This window comes from Mus pahari, chromosome 9 (genome assembly GCF_900095145.1).
Source record: "Mus pahari chromosome 9, PAHARI_EIJ_v1.1, whole genome shotgun sequence".
NCBI lineage: Eukaryota > Metazoa > Chordata > Mammalia > Rodentia > Muridae > Mus > Mus pahari.
In genome coordinates, this window is record NC_034598.1 from 44,530,237 (window position 1) to 44,550,854 (window position 20,618).

The 20,618-nt window shown below is 55.4% G+C and overlaps 1 protein-coding gene across 3 annotated transcripts; it reads left to right on the forward strand.

The window, feature by feature from the left end:
- Positions 1-210: 210 nt before the first annotated feature.
- On the forward strand, positions 211-19,830 carry Abca7 (ATP binding cassette subfamily A member 7). 3 transcript variants are annotated; one of them, XM_021204335.2, is made up of 47 exons: positions 211-307; positions 1,281-1,353; positions 1,437-1,530; positions 1,683-1,824; positions 1,913-2,025; positions 2,116-2,189; positions 2,579-2,659; positions 3,211-3,421; positions 3,511-3,650; positions 4,578-4,694; positions 4,798-4,965; positions 5,183-5,412; positions 5,727-5,903; positions 6,151-6,373; positions 6,475-6,696; positions 6,778-6,979; positions 7,453-7,563; positions 8,039-8,210; positions 8,495-8,626; positions 8,730-8,869; positions 9,564-9,701; positions 9,921-10,108; positions 10,186-10,243; positions 10,366-10,643; positions 10,826-10,862; positions 11,094-11,186; positions 11,258-11,409; positions 11,677-11,801; positions 11,886-11,984; positions 12,245-12,532; positions 12,645-12,677; positions 12,767-12,944; positions 13,032-13,201; positions 13,967-14,144; positions 14,260-14,375; positions 14,977-15,121; positions 15,223-15,346; positions 15,661-15,790; positions 15,863-15,983; positions 16,072-16,134; positions 17,648-17,754; positions 17,955-18,096; positions 18,176-18,310; positions 18,522-18,625; positions 18,763-18,855; positions 19,248-19,488; positions 19,607-19,830. In XM_021204335.2, the coding sequence occupies exons 2-47, from the start codon at positions 1,288-1,290 to the stop codon at positions 19,757-19,759; spliced, it is 6,504 nt and encodes a 2,167-aa protein (XP_021059994.1). In that variant the 5' UTR covers positions 211-307; positions 1,281-1,287; the 3' UTR covers positions 19,760-19,830. The 3 variants fall into 3 exon arrangements, with proteins under 3 accessions (XP_021059994.1, XP_029398279.1, XP_021059995.1); XM_029542419.1 differs by having other exon boundaries at positions 13,967-14,090; XM_021204336.2 differs by having other exon boundaries at positions 11,282-11,409.
- The last annotated feature ends 788 nt before the right edge of the window (positions 19,831-20,618 follow it).

Here is a 20,618-nt window from a genome sequence, read left to right on the forward strand (position 1 = left end):
CCGTTGTCCCCCATCTTTGTGGCATCTCAGTGAAACCAAACTGATGCAACAGGAATCCTGTGGTCCCTTTAAGAAACCCGGCTCGGAGAGCCCGGCTGTGGTCCCGCCTCCTCCAATGGCAAAGTCGCCGGAATAGCAGGTGCATTATCCAATAGTAGCGTTAGGGGGCGGGGCCGGGTGCTGCTTAGGGCACCGGGTTGCGAAGGGCGTCGTCCGCTGTTGAGCCGGGCTCCTCTTAAAGGGGCCGCGCTCCCCCGCCGAGGCCGGGAGGAGCGAAAGTGGATGGAGTTTGGGGGACCTCAGAACGGTGAGAAAATCCCCGGGAGGGAGGAAGGTGAAGCCTGGAGAATTGGGGATGCTGTGGGGTGAGGGTGGGCGGAGCCACGTTCCCTGATAATTTGGGGTTCCAGGTTCCTACTCTCCCTCGCCCTTCCGTATGATCCTCACAGCGGTCATCTGGTCACCTCGAGGGACCTCTGCCAACCTACACCTCCAGTGCCCCACTTTCCAAATGAGGCCTGTCCCCCCCCCTCCAGATCTCAAATTTCACTTTATGAAAGAAAAAAGTTTCCGAGTGGAAGCCGCCAATTTCCATATAGATGGTTAATTTCCCTTTGGCAATTTCCCTCTCTGTCAGCCTCAGTTTCCCTATCGGTATCATGTAGCAGGCCACGAGCATACAGTTCTGGAGGGAGTAAAAAGTACGAAATCAGGAATGGCGTGCTCAAGGAGCCTGACTCCTCCTAGCTGGTGGTCTTCCGTACCCTCCTTTTGACTCCGGAGGTTTCCTTGGAAGCGTGACTTTGCCCCTTTTTGAGCCTCAGTTCCCATCTCTTAAAAAATAGAGGGCCAGCTGCAAATGAGACAGGATCCGCCCAGGGGACACAGGCTACGGGTCTCACCGGGGACCACCTGGGGCGAACGGAACCGAGACCCGGGTCCTGGACGAGGGTGACGGTGGAGCCCCAAACCCCAAGCTTTAAAACCAAGCTCCGCCCCCTAAGAATGCGAACAGGGTCTTCCAGACCCCAACCTTCAGCGATAGCCCTCCCAGCCAATCAGCTACGAGGACGGCTGCGCGCCGGGTTCCCATTGGTCACTTCCCTAGTGAATTTCTTTCTATGGTGTCTTGTTTGCCCGGCTCTTTGCGGGAGATTTATTGAGGCTCAGCCCGACGTGTGGAAAGATGAGGATCAGAGACCAGCAGGCATTTGTCCGGAGCCACACAGCTCACTCTCAGCCTGTTCTTTATCCTGTCCTCTCCGCTGTTCCCGGTCCAGAGTCATCATGGCCTTAGGCACGCAGCTGATGCTCCTACTGTGGAAAAATTACACCTATCGACGGAGACAACCGGTAACGCCCGGGATATGCAGGTCGGGGGGCGATGGCAGGTGTCCATCACGGCCCCCCAAAACTCCTGCCCACTCTCTCCCCAGATCCAGCTACTAGTGGAGTTACTGTGGCCCCTCTTCCTCTTCTTCATCCTAGTGGCCGTCCGTCACTCCCACCCCCCTCTGGAACATCACGAATGTGAGAGCCTCTGTGTGTGTGGTGGGACGGGGACAGGCCTCTCCCGCCCTGCCTGGTACTGGGTCTGAGCTGGGTGTGGCGGGTGGCCATATCGTTTAACGAGCTGATAACAGAAGTGAGGGCGACTATGAGCAGATGTCTCCCCGCTCCAGGCCACTTTCCAAACAAGCCATTACCATCGGCGGGCACGGTGCCCTGGCTGCAGGGCCTTGTCTGCAACGTAAACAACTCCTGCTTCCAGCACCCAACGCCTGGCGAGAAGCCTGGGGTCCTGAGCAACTTTAAGGATTCCTTGTGAGTGAACTTGGTAGGTGGGAGCTGGCTGTCGAATGGGGTCCGGGACGCTTGAGGCCCCGCCTCCCATTCCCTCTCTGCTCCCCAGGATCTCGAGGCTCCTTGCCGATACCCGCACAGTGCTGGGGGGCCACAGCACCCAGGACATGCTGGATGCCCTGGGGAAACTGATCCCGGTGCTCAGGGCCGTTGGAGGTGGAGGTAGAGACCTGGGGCTGTAATTTGGGCAGGGGGTGGGGGAGGAGGCACTGCAAACTGAGCTTGGCTGCTGTTCACATCCCCTCCCCTCAGCATCGCCACAGGAGAGTAACCAGCCGAGCAGTCAAGGGTCAGTGACTGAGCTTCTGGAGAAGATCCTGCAAAGGGTGAGGGGGGCTGGCATGAGGAACCCCCGTGTTGGTCTGGGAGGTGCTCTTGCCCCTTTCAACTCCTCCATTCCTCCTTTGTAAAATGGGGTGATAGGAGCTCGGTGGGGCCCAGTGGGGGGAGTGCTCACCTCCATTCTGGTGCTGTGGGAGGATCATGGGTCCAAGGTCATTTTTGGTCCAGGTCTCAGCCATCCTTGCTGCTTGCTCTCTTTTTTTGTTTTGTTTTGTCTTGTTTTGTTTTTTTTTTTTTTTTTTGAGACAGGGTTTCTCTGTATAGCCCTGGCTGTCCTGGAACTCACTCTGTAGACCAGGCTGGCCTCGAACTCAGAAATCGGCCTGCCTCTGCCTCCCGAGTGCTGGGATCATCCTTGCTGTCTTCTTGACAGGTGTCCCTGGATCCTGTGCTGGGTCAAGCCCAGGATTCCATGAGAAAGTTCTCAGGTGCTATCAGGGATCTTACCCAGGAGGTGAGCAGCCCCAGCCAGCCTCTGTCCTGGCCAGGAAGCAATATGCAGACAGGGGAGGGAAGGGGACAGAGCAGGGGCTCCTGACCGGGTCCCTGCCCAGGTTCAGGCTCCAAGTTAGAAAAAGCTGTGTGTGGAGGTGCATCCCTCCCACCGAGCGTGTGCTCCAGACTCGAGGTGGGAGAACTGCAAATTTGAGGCTAGCCTGGGCTATAGATTGAGATACTAACTCACACAACCAAATGGACCGGGGGTGTAAGTCAGTGTGTAGAGCATTTGCCCAGCATGCATGAAACCCTGGGCCCCACCCCTAACTCCTGGTAAACCAGTAGAGGTGACACTGCTGTCACTCGGGCACTCGGGAGGCAGAGGCAGGTCCTCCTCTGCCCAACAGCAAGGAAGGCCAGGCAACCACATGAAACCCTGTTTCCAAAACAAGACAAGACAAAAACCTAAACCCAAACAAAAAAAAACAAAACAAAAGCCAAAAACCAAAAAAGGTGGCCAGATGGTCTGCAGGAGGTGTCCAGCCGCCCTGGGTGACTTCTCTGTAGCTCCTGACACTGCCCAGCTTGATGGAGCTCCGAGCTTTGCTGCGGAGGCCCCGCAGGTCAGCTGGTTCTCTGGAGCTGGTTTCGGAGGCCCTCTGCAGTACCAAGGGACCCAGCAGTCCAGGGGGCCTGTCCCTCAACTGGTACGAAGCCAACCAGATCAACGAGTTCATGGGGCCAGAGGTGACACCTGCGTTGCCTGACAGCAGTCTCAGTAAGTCCTTAGGGCTGCGATGGGTCCCCGTGGGGCCAGTGGAGAGCAGAGCATGTTATCTTGGGGCTCACAGTATCCTCCCCTACCAGGCCCTGCCTGCTCTGAGTTTGTGGGGACACTGGATGACCACCCTGTGTCTCGGCTGCTCTGGAGGCGCCTGAAGCCATTGATCCTTGGGAAAATTCTCTTTGCGCCTGACACAAACTTTACTCGGAAGGTCATGGCTCAGGTGAGATGTAGGAGCCACAGAAGGGACAGCGATATCCACAGTACCCTTAGTCAGGTGGCCAAGAGCAGTGAATAAGACTCAGGTGAGGCTGGGGCTTGTTCAGGAATAGAATCCCTGCCTAGACTCGTTCAGTGAGGGACTGTGGGGGTGTGGTCAGCATGGAGACCCTGCCTGAAATCCCCAAATAGGGGCAGGGGTTGTAGAACATCTGCCCCACCCTCCCAAGCCTCCAACCCTCACATCTTCCCAGCCCATGTAGGAGCTGGAAAGATAGTTAGGAGCTTGGGGTTGGGGGAGCAGGGTTCAATGGTTAGGGGGTTGCCTGAAATGCACAAAATGCACAGGGCTCTGGGCTCTACATACACACACACACACACACACACACACACACACATACACACACATTTAGTTTTTCGTTTTTCCAGATAGGGTTTCTCTGTGTAGCCCTATCTGTACTGGACTCAATTTGTAGACCAGGCTGGCCTTGAACTCACAGAGCTCTGCCTACCTCTGTCTCCTAAATATTGGAATTAGAGGCCTGTGCCACCACTCCTGGCACCCTAAATTTTTTTTTAAAGAAAAACAACTTAAAGTGATGGCTCTTTCTTAGAGCCTGACCACACAGGCTTAGAGTTCCAGCACTCAGAAGGAAGTGGAGGCCGAGTGTGTGGAATTCCAGCCTAAGTTATAGGGTCAGACGCTGTCTCAAAATAATGAAATGATTGCGTGTGCTGGCGCACACCTTCAATACCAGCACTGGGAGCAGAGGCAGGCCGATCTCTGAGTTCCAGGTCAGCCAGGGTGACACAATGAGGCTCAGTGATGATGAAGAGACAAAGGTCCAGAGGTGCAGGGACTAGGGCATGACCAGGGGCAGGGCAGCGATGTGGACAGGCAGCCTGGCTGAGCTCAGCTGCCCACTTGCAGGTGAACCAGACCTTCGAGGAGCTGGCTCTGTTGAGGGACCTACACGAACTCTGGGGGGTGCTGGGACCCCAGATCTTCAACTTCATGAATGACAGTACCAACGTGGCCATGCTTCAGGTGGGTCAGGATGGAGGTGTGCCTCTTCCGGACTGTGATGTGTAGATCAGGAAGGGAGGAAGATGGGGATCCCTCGTCACTTGTCGTTTTTCTCCTTCCCCAGAGACTGCTGGACGTGGGGGACACAGGGCAGAGGCAGCAGACACCCGGAGCCCAGAAGAAGTTCGAGGCTGTCAGAGACTTTCTGGATCCCAGTAGGGGTGGCTACAGCTGGCGGGAGGCCCACGCAGACGTGGGACGCCTGGCCAGGATGCTAGGCCAAATCGTGGAGGTAAGAGGTTGTCATAGAAGGCGGAATGAGCCTTTCTCCGGAATGACCCTGTCTTGGAGGATGGAGCAAAGAGACATCTGGGCTTTGTTTAAGTCTCAAGAGGGAGACCCCTGGCCATGTATATGGTCACCTAGGAGTATGAGGAACCCAAGGGGAAAGGGTCAGGGGCTGGGGTTTCAGTCACACCCCAGAACCTGGGATTCATGTCCTGCCACAGTGTGTGTCCCTGGACAAGCTGGAGGCTGTTCCCTCAGAGGAAGCTCTTGTGTCCCGTGCCCTGGAGCTGCTGGGTGAGCGCCGCCTCTGGGCGGGCATCGTGTTCCTGAGCCCAGAGCATCCTCTGGACCCCTCCGAACCGTCATCTCCAACCCTGAGTCCTGGCCACCTACGATTCAAGATTCGAATGGATATCGATGATGTCACAAGGACCAATAAGATCAGGGACAAGTGAGGGGAATGCTTCAGTGGGGGGGTACCTAAGGTGCGGTGGGCGGGGTCAAGACCGTGCTGTTAGAGGTGATAGATGGAACTACATGAGGCTGTGGCCAAGGGTGTGGGATAAGGTGAGAGGGGGGCTAGCCAAAAGCAGTGAAAGACCAACCTAGTACAAAGAGAGGGAGTTTCCAAGTGCAGGGATGCGGGAGCTAGCTAAGTCCATTCTTGAATCTGGAAAAGAGAGGGCAGGGGGAAGATGTGATGGACAGGGTCCCTCAATCTCTTCACCACCATGTAGCTTAGCTGATGAATCTGGCATCTCCCAGGTTTTGGGACCCAGGTCCGTCAGCAGATCCTCTCATGGACCTTCGGTATGTGTGGGGCGGCTTCGTGTACCTGCAGGACCTGCTGGAGCAGGCAGCTGTGCGTGTGCTCGGTGGCAGGAACTCCAGCGCAGGTCTCTACCTGCAGCAGATGCCACACCCCTGCTACGTGGATGATGTGTGAGAGTACCTTGCATCCTGTCTGGGCTCTGTTTGGAGGGGCCCTGTATAGAACCCATAGGGGGCTCAGGGTCTCCCCCTAAAGAAACGAAGTGGCCTGTCCAGGGATCTGGGACCCTTAGACTGGATCAGCGCTCTAAGGCCGCTGCAGAGCCTGGGGACCCCCGGTGGACATTTGTGCCACATGCGTGTGTGTGCACCCTGTGCAGGGGCCCTCCAACTGCACTCCATAATCCCACCACCCCAGGTTCCTGCGGGTGCTGAGCCGGTCTCTGCCTCTGTTTCTGACTCTGGCCTGGATCTATTCGGTGGCCCTCACTGTGAAGGCCGTGGTGCGCGAGAAAGAGACACGTCTGCGAGAAACCATGCGTGCGATGGGGCTGAGCCGCGCCGTGCTCTGGCTTGGTTGGTTCCTCAGCTGCCTGGGACCCTTCCTGGTCAGCGCTGCGTTGCTGGTGTTAGTGCTTAAGGTGAGGGATCTTCGAGGTCCCCCTCGTGGAGTGAAGCTTGGGGCACGCGTCCCTAACCCCCATCTTGGAACGGGACCCTGAAACTGTCCTGCTTTTCCCAGCTAGGGGACATCCTTCCTTACAGCCACCCAGTTGTAGTCTTCCTTTTCTTGGCGGCCTTCGCAGTGGCCACCGTCGCTCAGAGTTTTCTGCTCAGCGCCTTCTTCTCCAGGGCCAACCTGGCAGCAGCTTGCGGGGGACTTGCCTACTTCACGCTCTATCTGCCCTACGTGCTGTGTGTCGCCTGGCGAGAGCGCCTGCCCCTGGGCGGACTCTTGGCTGCGGTAAGGAGCATTCCGATCTGTGTAAGGGGATAGACACCCCCAATGTGTTGCCAACTCCCTGATCCATCTTTCTCTCCTCAGAGCCTGCTGTCCCCTGTAGCCTTTGGCTTTGGATGTGAAAGCCTGGCGCTACTGGAGGAGCAGGGAGACGGGGCTCAGTGGCACAATTTGGGCACAGGCCCCGCGGAGGATGTCTTCAGCCTGGCCCAGGTGTCTGCCTTCCTGTTGCTTGACGCCGTCATCTATGGCCTTGCCCTCTGGTACCTAGAGGCTGTGTGCCCAGGTGGGCCATAGTGGAAGGGGCTTGGGTGGAGAACACATCTGCACACAAGGTGGAGTATGCCTGAGCACAAGGGGAGATGACTTAGGTTGTTTCTGGGATATTGTGCTCCTAGAGGCCCGTCCTGATGAGAAGGCAGGACCTTGTGGCTAAAGTGCATAGACTTGATCTCTTGCTGCTGGGTGTCTGGGAACAGCCTGCTTTAGATTACTGCCCCAGTATAGGCGGAGCTTCCCGCTGGAGTGCACTGTCACTGGCCTGATACAAGAGATCCTATTTTAGGGTGTGTCTCTGGGATATTGGGTTCCTGCAAATCACTTCCTAGCTATGCTGTCTCTGAGGAGCAGAGACTGGATCAAGGGAGAAGGCTGGGCTTCTTGGCCACTCTTTCTGGATGCCCTGATGCCAAGCACGTAGCTGGAAGTTCTCACATCTCATGGATAGTACAAGTGTAACCATGTGCCACTTTCCACCAGGCCAGTATGGAATCCCTGAACCATGGAATTTCCCTTTTCAGAGGAGCTACTGGTGTGGGCCTGGACTGCCCAAGAGTTCTGTCTTGGCCCCTGCCCCACAAGATCCCAAGGGTGAGGTCCCATGACTCTTAGTAACCCTTGATGGATTCCCTTGTCTTCCCTAGAGAAACAGGTCCAGCAAGGCAACTCAATCCCCTGGGCTCTCCAGCTCCCTGGGCTCTGGCCTCATCCCCTAGGGATCCCTCCCAAAGTCTCCTGCAACACTAAGCAAGCATTCCACCGCCTCCTGCCTTCTCAGCCCCTCTGCAGGTTCTAGGCAGGAGCTCTCTCCCTGAGCTACGCTCCCCATGCCTCCCTGGAGAGACAGAAACTCTACCACTGAGCCACACCTCCCACCCTATACTTTTTTTTTTTTGAGACAGTCTCATGCAAGTTGCCCAGGCTGAGCCTCCCTCGGCCTCCAGAGTAGCTGAGCTGACAGATCTAATGGCTGTGCCCATCTCCCTTAACTCTTAATCCTACTGATCAGCTCTGAGGGACTCCCAAGCCCACAGCCAACCAACCCTGCTCTCCCCCCCACACACAGTTCTGGTGGAAGAGCCACCCCCTGGCCTGGTTCCTGGTGTCTCCATTCGAGGCCTGAAGAAGCATTTTCGTGGCTGTCCCCAGCCAGCCCTGCGAGGGCTCAACCTTGACTTCTACGAAGGCCACATCACTGCCTTTTTGGGTCACAACGGGGCTGGCAAGACAACCACACTGTGAGCCGCCAGTCACTATGCTGTCTTCCCCAGGCCTCAGCTTCCCCATTGGTTCCCTAGGCACTGGGGTTGGAGGAGTCCCGGGTGCACTGCGGAAGCAGGAGCCGAATCTGGTTTAGACACACAGTAGGCTGAAGATAGGGAGCTCCTGGGAGACCATTTCCCTTCCCTGTAAACAGAGAACAAGCTTCCGGCATACAGCCTGAGCATACAGCCGGTGCCCTGAACCTGTGGGTGGATCTTCCTTCCATGAAGGGCCACTTCTCAGACCCCCAAACCCACAGGTCCATCTTGAGTGGTCTCTTCCCACCCAGTAGTGGCTCAGCCTCCGTCCTGGGCCATGATGTGCAAACCAACATGGCAGCCATCCGGCCCCACCTGGGCATCTGCCCGCAGTACAATGTGCTGTTTGACATGTGAGTTCTGGTGGGCTTGGGTGGAGGCAGTGTGAGGGGGCTGGCATCCTCCAAGACACAAACACACACCAAGGGGGTCTTTGTCCATCACCCCTGGCCACAGGCTGACGGTGGAAGAGCACGTTTGGTTCTATGGCCGTTTGAAAGGCGTGAGTGCAGCCGCCATGGGCCCCGAGCGGGAACGTTTGATACGGGATGTGGGGCTCACCCTCAAGCGGGACACACAGACGCGCCACCTCTCTGGTGAGCTGGCCTATAGAGGCTCCTTCCATGGTGGAGAGGTGGGTGTAGGGCGTCAGGGGTTGACCAGGGCACTGCTGTACTCAGGTGGGGAAAGGAGGCCATCTCTGGCCTGCACAGAGCTAGGTGGGTCACAGTAACAGTGTCTCTCCTGTTGCTGTAAATATTATTTTGGGGTTTCTATCCCACCTTAGATCATTTTGTTCCCAAATAAAAGATACAAACTTTATTTATTTATTTATTTATTTATTTTCGAGACAGGGTTTCTCTGTATAGCCCTGGCTGTCCTGGAACTCACTTTGTAGGCCAGGCTGGCCTCAAACTCAGAAATCTGCCTGCCTCTGCCTCCTGAGTGCTGGGATTAAAGGCGTGTGCCACCGCTGCCTGGCAACTTTTATATTTATAATGAGCGTTAAAAGCACTAGAGCTGGGCAGATATCAACCCTCTGGGCTATTTTGTCTGCTTCCCTGTCAGTAACCCCGAGATCTCTACCTCTGACCCCAAGAGCAGAAGCCCCTGCTTTCCTCTCTTCTGCTCAGCCTCAGCCTGTGGGCATCTTTATTAACAGATAACTTGGGGGGGCAAAGCTGGTGTGCATGAGGATCTGCTCACCTTGAAGCAGCCAGATCCTGGGATACAGAATTCAACCTTTGAATACAAGCAATGTCTGACCAACCCACTACTCTCTCTGGCCAGGTGGAATGCAGCGAAAACTTTCTGTGGCCATTGCCTTTGTGGGTGGCTCTCGTGTGGTCATCATGGACGAACCCACTGCTGGCGTGGACCCCGCTTCTCGCCGTGGCATTTGGGAATTGCTACTTAAGTACAGAGAAGGTAACAGTTGGAAATGGAATGGAATGGCCTGAGGTTCCCTTGGTTTCTGCTTGAGGGACCAAAAAAAAAAAAAAAAAAAGTTTCTAACTATGAAAAGCTTTCTGACTATGCTGGGGTGGGTTTTTGAGGGATTTACAGGAGTTTGCTGCATACATAGGGTTGCCTGGGTCTTTACCTGGTGAGCCCAGTGACTCACATGGGTTGGGTCCCTATGTCCAGGTCGGACACTGATTCTCTCCACTCACCACCTGGATGAGGCAGAGCTCTTGGGAGATCGTGTGGCCATGGTGGCAGGTGGCTCTTTGTGCTGCTGTGGGTCCCCACTTTTCTTGCGCCGACACTTGGGCTGTGGTTACTACCTGACGCTGGTGAAGGGTTCTCAGTCCCTTGTCACCCATGACACGAAGGTGAGGAGGGCTCGAGCTGGTCCCTGAGCCGTCCCCAGCTCTGTCCTGCTGAGATGGACAATTGTCTTTCTTTGAAGGGAGACATTGAGGACCCCAGACGGGGAAAGAAGTCAGACAGCAAGGGCAAGACGACAGGTGAGCCTGGGCCAGGAGACCCCTGAGGGAAGGGCAGAGGCAGCAACTCATAGCGACAGAACTCAAGAGCCCCTGCTTCCGTACCCTGGCCCAGAAGGTCTTACCCCAACTTCTGCCCAAAGACACAGCATTCACACGAGGAGCCTCAGACAAGAGCAGCCAGACCCCGGCTCCGGATGCCGTTCCCATCACCCCAAGCACAGCCCGGATACTAGAGCTAGTGCGGCGGCATGCGCCCGGAGCACGGCTCGTGGAGGAACTGCCCCATGAGCTGATGCTCCTGCTGCCCTACGCGGGTGCCCTGGATGGCAGCTTCGCCATGGTCTTCCAGGAGCTGGATCAGCAGCTGGAGCTTCTGGGGCTCACCGGCTATGGGATCTCGGACACCAACCTGGAGGAGGTGTGGAACCTAGTGGGATTTTGAAGGATGAACAGGAGTCTGTTTGTGGATGGCAAGGGGGACTCCGGAGAGGAAGGATGGCTCTTAGGAAGGTGGATTGTTGAAAGTCTCTTGAGGAGGTCTGTGGGGACCAATGGTGTATGAGGATTCCCTCCTGTGAGTCTCTTGTTCTGTCTCTTCAGATCTTCCTAAAGGTGGTGGAGGACGCACACAGAGAAGGTGTGTCTTAGCTCCTTGAGCCTTCAAACCAACCCAGGTCCAGAGTCAAACCAGTCCTGAGACTCTCGTCCCCATCCTTGGCTGGGTCTGTCCTCGGTGCTGAACCATGAGTTCCTCCCTGGCACTGGCAGCAAGTCCTCCCTTTTCCCTCCATTTTCCCCAGAGGCTCTGGCTTCCTTTTCCTTGGAAGCAAGACCCTGTCCCCAGCCCTGAAACCTGTTGGTTCCACAGGGGGGGACTCCAGACCACAGCTGCACCTTCGCACATCCACTCCGCAGCCCCCCACAGGGCAGGAGGCATCAGTTCTGGAGAATGGGGAGCTGGGTAAGTTTCTGCCCTGCTCACACCCCTTGGGGCCCCCAGGGTGCTGGAGTTTACCCTCCCATCCCCCACAGCTAAGCTGGTGCTGGATCCCCAAGCCCCACAGGGCTTGGCACCCCACGCTGCCCAAGTGCAAGGCTGGACACTTACCTGCCAACAGCTCCGGGCTCTGCTCCACAAGCGTTTTCTGCTTGCTCGCCGCAGCCGCCGGGGCCTGTTTGCACAGGTGACCATGTCCAACACTGAGGAGGATGGGTGACTGTCCTGGGGTGTCTGTTGTCCATGGTGGCTGTCATTCAGTGACTACATTCCACAACAAGCCATTTCCTGCTGTTTTGTGGAGGGGCTGGAGAGCCTGGGAGGTGGTAGAGAGGGTGGGGGCGGGGCCTGGGAGGGGGTAGAGGGGGGNGGGGATGGGGCCTGGGAGGGGGTAGAGCAGGGTGGGGGCGGGGTAGATTGTGTGGAGGTGGATGCTGACAGAATTGTCCCCCAGATCGTGCTACCTGCCCTCTTTGTGGGCCTGGCCCTGTTGTTCAGCCTCATTGTGCCTCCTTTTGGCCAGTACCCACCCCTGCAGCTCAGCCCTGCTATGTATGGCCCTCAGGTCTCCTTCTTCAGGTGGGTGCTGGGCACAGTGAGCAGGTGACCTTGGGTGGGTGATAGGATGGCCACAGTCACAGTTGCTGGCCTGTCACCCTGCAGTGAGGATGCTCCTGGGGACCCCAACCGGTTGAAGCTGCTGGAGGCTCTACTAGGGGAGGCCGGGCTGCAGGACCCCAGTGTTCAGGGCAAAGCTGCCAGGTGAGGCCCACCCAGCCGACTCTCCTCGGCTGCTTACCCCCTCAGCATTGCCTCAGTTCCCTCTTTGGCTCTCTCTGCCCTCTTTCCCTGGAGCTCTGCCTTGCGATTCCCATGGTCTGCCTCAGTTTCCCTCCGTGGCCCCTTGCCTCTGTGCCCCTTGGACTCTGGTGAGCATGACTCCCTTGTCTCATTGGATTGTGGGGCCTGTGTCTCCTGAGTCCCTTGCCTAGCACCCACAGCCCTTCTCCTCCACTCCACAGGGGATCTGAGTGTACACACTCCCTAGCTTGCTACTTCACGGTCCCCGAGGTCCCTCCTGATGTGGCCAGCATCCTGGCCAGCGGCAACTGGACGCCAGAATCTCCATCTCCAGTCTGCCAATGCAGCCAGCCTGGAGCCCGCCGCCTGCTGCCAGATTGCCCGGCTGGGGCTGGGGGTCCACCCCCACCCCAGGCTGTGGCTGCCTTTGGGGAGGTGGTTCAGAACCTCACTGGCAGAAATGTGTCTGACTTTCTGGTGAAGACGTACCCCAGCCTGGTGCGCCGAGGGTGAGCACCCAGGCTTCGTGTGCCCCTTACTAGGGAGGCTGGGCAGTCCAGTCCCCAGGTCCCCTTTCTCATTTGACTTCATTGCTCTGTACCCTGTGTGTCTCCCCCGCAGCCTGAAGACCAAGAAGTGGGTAGATGAGGTCAGGTGAGGAGGGACCTGGTCTGGGAAACCCCAGCTCGCCTGCCCACTCCCCAGCCTCTCACTCTCCGTCTCCACCCCAAACCATTTCCCAGATATGGGGGCTTCTCCCTGGGAGGCCGAGATCCAGACCTGCCCTCAGGGCATGAGGTGGTCCGCACAATGGCAGAGATTCGGGCACTGCTGAGCCCCCAACCTGGCAATGCACTAGATCGTATCCTGAACAACCTCACTCAGTGGGCCCTTGGCCTTGACGCTCAGAACAGCCTCAAGGTGGGAGCCAGGGCTGGCAGGTGGGGGTGGCCAAGGAGATCCAAGGTCACATGCAGCTCTGGACCTTATGGCCCTTACTCTGCCCAGATCTGGTTCAACAACAAGGGCTGGCATGCCATGGTGGCCTTTGTGAACAGAGCCAACAATGGACTCCTGCATGCCCTCCTACCGTCTGGTCCAGTCCGCCATGCCCACAGCATCACTACGCTCAACCATCCTTTGAACTTGACCAAGGAGCAGCTGTCTGAAGCTACGCTGTGAGTCCATCCATTTACTGTCAATGGTCATGTTGCCCAGGGGTGGTGGAGACTGGATCGGAGCCATTCTTCTGCTCAGGGCTGGTGACAAAATGGCATACCAACAAACACTGCAAAGGCCAGGCAGTGTGGTAACACAAACACAAACCTTTAAATATCAGCACACAAAAGGCAGAGGCAGGTAGCACTCTGTGTGTTGAGGCCAACCTGGTTTATATACACAGAGAGTTATAGGTTATATATAGACATCCTGTCTCAAGAAAAGAGTAGCCTGGTCTATAGAGTTAAGTTCCAGGACAGCCAGGACACACAGAGAATCCCTGTCTCAAAAAAACAAAAACAGGCCGGGCAGTGATAGTGCACGCCTTTAATCCCCACACTTGGGAGCCAGAGGCAGGTGGATTTCTGAGTTCGAGGCCAGCCTGGTCTACATAGTGAGTTCCAGGACAGCCAGAGCTACACAGAGAAACCCTGTTTTGAAAAAACAAAAACAAACAAACAAACAAACAAAAACAAAAAAACAAAAACAGTAACAAAAACAAAACAAACAAAGAAAAGGAGAGAGAGAGAGAGAGAGAGAGAGAGAGGGAGAGAGAGAGAGAGAGAGAGAGAGACTTTCAGGCTGAGAAATGTCCAGATAACCCAGACCTCACGTGCCTATACTCCCAAAATTGCCTTGCCCTCTGTCCTATGGGGGATCAGTTCCAGAGACTGCAATACCATTACCCATTCTACTCTGAGCCACCCCTGACCTCTCACCCACAGGATAGCCTCCTCTGTGGATGTCCTTGTCTCCATCTGTGTGGTCTTCGCCATGTCATTTGTCCCAGCCAGCTTTACCCTGGTCCTCATAGAGGAACGCATCACCAGAGCCAAGCATCTGCAGCTGGTCAGCGGCCTGCCCCAAACCCTCTATTGGCTTGGCAACTTCCTCTGGGACATGGTGTGTGTGGCTAACTGCCTGGCAGGGATGATGGGCACCTGGCAACAAGAGAGGGAAGGGGAGGCATAGCCCCTGGCCCTCTGAACTAATGAGGTAACTTCTGTCTTGGATACAGTGTAACTACTTGATGGCAGTGTGCATAGTGGTGCTCATCTTCCTGGCCTTTCAGCAGAAAGCCTATGTGGCCCCAGAGAACCTGCCTGCTCTCTTACTCTTGCTACTGCTGTATGGGTGAGAACCCCTGTACCGAGGTTTGGGGAAAGGGGGGATCTGTAGTAACTGAAGAAAAAGAGGTGCAATAGGATCCAAAATGATGGAATTCACGGGTTGGAGAGATGGCTCAGTGGCTAAAAATACTACCAGCTCTTCTAGAAGACCCAGGTTCAGTTTTTAGCACCCACATGGCAGCTCATAACCTTCTGTAACTCCAGTTTCAGGGGAACTGATGCCCTCTCCTGACCTCTGCAAGCACCAGGCACACACATGATGTGTGTACATAGAAGCAGCAAAACATGTATACACATAAATAAAAATGAATAAACTTTAAAAAATGTAAAAGACTATGGTAGCTCACATCTTTAATTCCAGCACTTGGGAAGCAGAGGCAAGTTGATCACTGTGAGTTTGAGGACAAATTGTGCTACATTGTGAGAATGAGAGACAGACAGACAGACAGACAGACAGACAGACAGAGACAGAGACAGAGACAGAATTATGAGCTAAGCCAATGTGGCCTTAAAAGCTCATCACATCCTAGCACATGGCATAAATTTGATGTGTGGACATCCAGCATGTAAAGTCACTGGTAACACCTGTCACTGTTTCCTCCCAGGTGGTCTATCACGCCACTCATGTACCCAGCCTCCTTCTTCTTCTCCGTGCCCAGCACGGCCTATGTGGTGCTCACCTGCATCAACCTCTTCATTGGCATCAATAGCAGCATGGCCACCTTCGTGCTGGAACTGCTTTCAGATCAGGTGATACCTCTGCACAAAACCTGGGGCTGGGGATGGGGCTGAATTATTGGGTACAATTGGGTTTAGCCACTGACTTTCTAGATTCTACCTACCCTGAACAGAACCTGCAAGAAGTGAGCCGGATCCTGAAACAAGTGTTTCTTATCTTCCCCCACTTCTGCCTTGGCCGAGGGCTCATTGACATGGTGCGGAACCAGGCCATGGCAGATGCCTTTGAGCGCTTAGGTGAGAATGTCTGTGAGGTGGGGACTGTGAAGAGCATGACTGAGAGTGACACCTTCGAATTCAGTTATATGGGATGGGGACACATTGCCTTTAAGTGAACAATTTTAGGTGGCACAAAAATTGTGTCAAATTAAAAGTGAAGAAAATGTAACTAAAGGGTCATATCATGAGAGCTCTGACTATACATAAAGGAGCATGGGAAACCTTATAGTCTAAGTCAGTTCTACCCTAGCAGTACAAGTCGTCTTGGTCACTTTTTTGAGTCTAGGGTGATCTGCACAGGGGGCAAGACCCAGTCTTTCCTGTCCCCACAGGAGACAAGCAATTCCAGTCACCCCTACGTTGGGACATTATTGGCAAGAACCTCCTGGCCATGGTGGCCCAGGGACCCCTGTTCCTCCTCATCACACTCCTGCTCCAACACCGCAACCGCCTCCTGCCACAGTCAGTGGGGACCAGGTGAGGGCAGCAGGGGCTAGAGTCCTTCCCGGGGTCCACTAACCTGTCTATCCTCAGATCAAAAACAAGACTGCTGCCGCCCCTGGGGGAAGAGGATGAGGATGTGGCTCAAGAGCGTGAGCGGGTGACCAAGGGGGCCACCCAGGGGGATGTGTTGGTCCTCAGGGACTTGACCAAGGTAGGCACAGAGTAAGGCAAGTAAGTGCCCAGTGAGTGGCGGGTGGCATGGGTACTCCACCCTTTCTAAAGGAGCCCAACCCCTGCAGGTGTACCATGGGCAGAGGAACCCAGCTGTGGATCGCCTGTGCATAGGGATCCCCCCTGGGGAGGTGAGTCCATTTCAGAGCACCCAGTGCTGAGTCTTGCGCGGTGGCAAGCTCCCTGATGGGATTGACTTCTTCCTCCCTCTCTGCCCACCTCTATCGAGTCCCTTGGCATGACCACACTGGGCTTTACTGCGCATGTGCTGTGCACGTGCTGCGTGCGCGCTGTATACGTGCTGCGTGCTTCGTTCATGCTGCGTACATGCTGTGAATGCTGCGTTCGTACTTCGTACATGGTGTGTATGCGCTGTGTGCATGCTGGCGTATGTGCTGTGTGCGTTCTGTGTGCGTGCTGCGTGCGCGCTGTATACGTGCTGCGTGCTTCGTTCATGCTATGTACATGCTGCGTGAGTGCTGCGCACGTGCTGTGTGCGTACTGTGCACCCATCATCTTTCATTAAGCACTTCCAGTCACCTAGTTTTTGGACTCGTTTTTATTTTGGTGGCACTAGAAATAGAATCCAGAATCTCGGAAGTGCCTACCTAAAGCTCTACAGCTAGTCCACACCGCTAGCTCCTCACTGAGGCACTCTAAGCTGGCACTCTATCACTGAGCTGTGTCCCTGCTCTGAGCTCCTTATAGAGCCATCAGCCCTCATTAGGCACCTACTGTGTGTTCACATTTTATTTTTTTTATTTTTTTTATTTTTTTTATTTTTTTTTTCTTGTGTTCACATTTTAAAAAACATACTGTTAGCCGGGTGTGGTGGCACATGCCTTTAATCCCAGCACTTGGGAGGCAGAGACAGGAGGATTTCTTCTGAGTTCGAGGCCAACCTGGTCTACAAAGTGAGTTCCAGGACAGCCAGGGCTATACAGAGAAACCCTGTCTCGAGAAAACAAAAAAACAAAAACAAAAAACAAAAAAAAAACCCCATAGTGTTATGTACAAACACAGGGTTTGGTTTGGTTTTTTTCTTTAAGATTTATTTATTTTATGTATGTGAGTACACTTAGCTCTCTTTGGACACTGGAAGAGGGCATTCGATCCCATTACAGATGGTTGGTACTCACATTTTTTGAGCACAAACTGTGATCACCGAAGGGGTGTTGAATGTCACTTTGGTGGGGGTCATCTTTTTTCATGCACTACCATCCTTCTTTGAGCCCTTACTCTATACATGCCTGTATCAAGTCCTCAGTTAAAATTTCTTAGGCCCCTACACATATACAAACTCTTTTGCTGGCTCTGGTTCACTGGCTGTCTACTATGGGTCAGAACACATCTGTGAACACGAGTGAGCCTACTGAGGCAGGAGGATTAGGTGTTCACGGTTATCTTTGGCTACATATGGAGTTCAAAGCCAGCCTGGGTTACATGAGGTCCTGTCTCCAAAACCACAAATAACTAAAACAAAGATGGCTCCAAGCCATTCGCTGCTAGATGAGAGATGAGTTCTGCCTCTCCCAGACTCTAGTGCCCCGTCCCCCACTCCCTCACCTTTCCGGCTGGTAACACGGGGGGCTGTGGCTTGCAGCCCAAGATTAGGGCTAGGAAGGGTTTGTATGTTCCTTGCAGTGTTTCGGGCTGCTGGGTGTCAATGGGGCAGGGAAGACATCCACCTTCCGCATGGTGACAGGGGACACGCTGCCCAGCAGTGGTGAAGCAGTGCTGGCAGGCCACAAGTAAGATGCTCCTTGTACCCTGAACCCTGGTTCCTATCCCATGTGTCCCTTGAAAGAACATAGTCCCTCACCAGGTCCCTGAGACTTGCGACCCTCTGTGCATGGCCCACATACCCTGAGACTCCTGTGTTCTCTGCAGACACCCATGCAATCCTGCGTGGGTGGCCTGTAAGCTCTTTAGCTTCCTGTCCCTACCCCAGCGTGGCCAAGGAGCCGTCTGCCGCTCACCGTAGCATGGGCTACTGTCCCCAGTCTGATGCCATCTTCGACCTGCTGACCGGCCGGGAACATCTGGAACTGTTTGCTCGCCTGCGCGGGGTGCCCGAGGCCCAAGTTGCCCAGGTGAACATGCCCTGTGCTAACCAGGACCTCGTCCCTCTCCGTATGACCCCGCCCACGCTCACCTGGCCATCTTCTGCAGACTGCGCTCTCTGGCCTGGTGCGCCTGGGCCTTCCTAGCTATGCAGACCGACCGGCTGGTACCTACAGCGGAGGCAACAAACGGAAGCTGGCGACAGCCCTGGCTCTGGTTGGTGACCCAGCTGTGGTCTTTCTGGTGCGTGAAGACCGATCTGAGTGGGTTGTGAATGGAAACAGAGTGACTGGGGCCGAGCCTTAGTGAACTGGGGTCTGAGCTTCGTTTGGGCTTTACCTAAGCAGACTGGGGTCTGATTGAAGTGTGCTCTGGTTTAGACAGGATGGCGTCCCAGTGGGCAGGCTTTGTCACTGCGGTCCTACCTGGCTCAGAGTCCCTATCTCCTTTGCAGGACGAGCCCACCACAGGCATGGACCCAAGTGCGCGGCGATTTCTTTGGAACAGCTTGCTGTCCGTGGTGCGCGAGGGCCGCTCCGTGGTGCTCACGTCACACAGGTGAGCCCCAGGGCCCGCACTGTGGCCACCTTGCAGGATGAGGTGATCCCGAACCCGATGAGGTCCCTAGGGTAGAACAGAGCATGGTCCCCGGTCAGGCAGGCTGGGCCCATCTGTGCTCACACTGTCACCCACAGCATGGAGGAGTGCGAAGCGCTCTGCACGCGCTTGGCCATCATGGTGAACGGGCGGTTCCGCTGTCTGGGAAGCTCTCAGCATCTCAAAGGCAGGTGAGCAGGGCAGGATGGACTGGCTAGAATAGAAGAGCGCTGTGGGTGTGGTTAAGCTAGAAGATAGGGGCGGGCTATGTGGTGCCTCTTAGGGGCGGAGTCAGACTGTAAAAGGGGAGCCTGGAAAGATGGAAGTGTTCAGAGGAGCTTTTTGGATGGAGTCCACGGGAGGTGAGGAGTGTCTGTCCTTTGTCCTTCGACACAGGTGTGCCAGGTCCTCCGCGTGGTCTCAGACTCGTGGGCGTGGCTCGCAAGCAGGGTAGGGTGAGAAGGAATGGTTGGGTCCAGGTGTACAAGCCAAGCCAAGGACAGGTCTAGTGGAAGTAGGGAACAGCGAGATTTCGAGAAACAATGGGGGCCATGGCCTGCATCCCTGGTCCTGTTCACTCCAGGTTCGGGGCTGGCCACACACTGACTCTCAGGGTCCCACCGGACCAGCCTGAGCCGGCGATAGCCTTCATCAGGACCACATTCCCAGGGGCTGAACTCCGGGAGGTGCATGGCAGCCGTCTGCGCTTCCAGCTGCCACCTGGGGGCGGATGCACCCTGGCGCGAGTGTTCAGGGAGCTGGCTGCCCAGGGCAAGGCCCATGGTGTGGAGGACTTCTCTGTGAGCCAGACCACTCTGGAGGAGGTGACTTCGGGCACCATCAAAGGGTTTGAAGGGAAGAGCTGAGGTGCCTCAGGACTCTGGTCTGACATGTCCCCCACCACCATGCCTTTCTGTCCCCTCCATGTCTCTGCCCTGCCAGGTGTTCTTATATTTCTCCAAAGACCAAGGGGAAGAGGAGGAGAGCAGACAGCAGGAGGCTGAAGCAGGGGAAGTTTCCACACCTGGCCGGCAGCATCCCAAACGTGTCAGCCGATTCCTGGAAGACCCCAGCTCTGTGGAGACCATGATCTGAGTGTGCCTGCTTTGGGACTGAGTGGCAAGGCTCAGACAGAGGTTTGAAATAAAAAGAAACAAGAATGAGAACGAGGCCACGGCTGAGTTTGTGTTTTAGGAGTCTTGGCTCTGTACAGTCTCATACACTATCACATGTACAGTATGTGCGGGTATCTGTGGTCACAGAGGTGATGGCTGCTGTGACAGCCAATCAGTGCCTGCGACACGGACACTTCCCAGGTGCCCAGTCACACATATCCTGACCTGCATGTACCTATGTGAGTCTGACACTCAAGGGCGGGACTTGTGAGTGTTTCTGACTGTGAAGTGGCGATGAGGTCAGGCTCGTGGAATGTTCCAAACAGTGTAAAGGACCCTGGTACTTTCCTGGCCCGACCGGACCAGAAGCCCACCCCAGAGCCAGCCAGCCTTCATCCTCTTCATCCTGAAACAACCCCCCACGCCCACCCCCAGCCATCCAACTATGAGTTGGAGGCACGGGACCCTTAAGGGGCTCCTTGGCTGGATTTGTGGCTGGACCAGAGCTTGGAGAGCGGGCCTTTCTGAGCTGTGTCCCGGAGAGCCACCCAGTGTGCCTGAGGTCAGTGGAGTTTGGGAATTGGCATCTAAATTATTAAATAGGACCTCTGGGGGGCCTGAGGCTCAGAGCTGGGATATAGAAGGCAGAGTGGGAATGGGAGCTAAGTGGAGGCCAGCAGGGCCGTGGAGCTCCTGGGTTGCAGGATTTGTAGCCACCCAGGCATGGCACCTTCAGGTCCTGTGGTCCCCAGTAGACAGTAGGGCTGGTGATTGTAGGGAATGGGGTCACCTGTGCATGGTGAGGGACTCAGGGGGGATCTGCGTGTGAACCTGTTGCT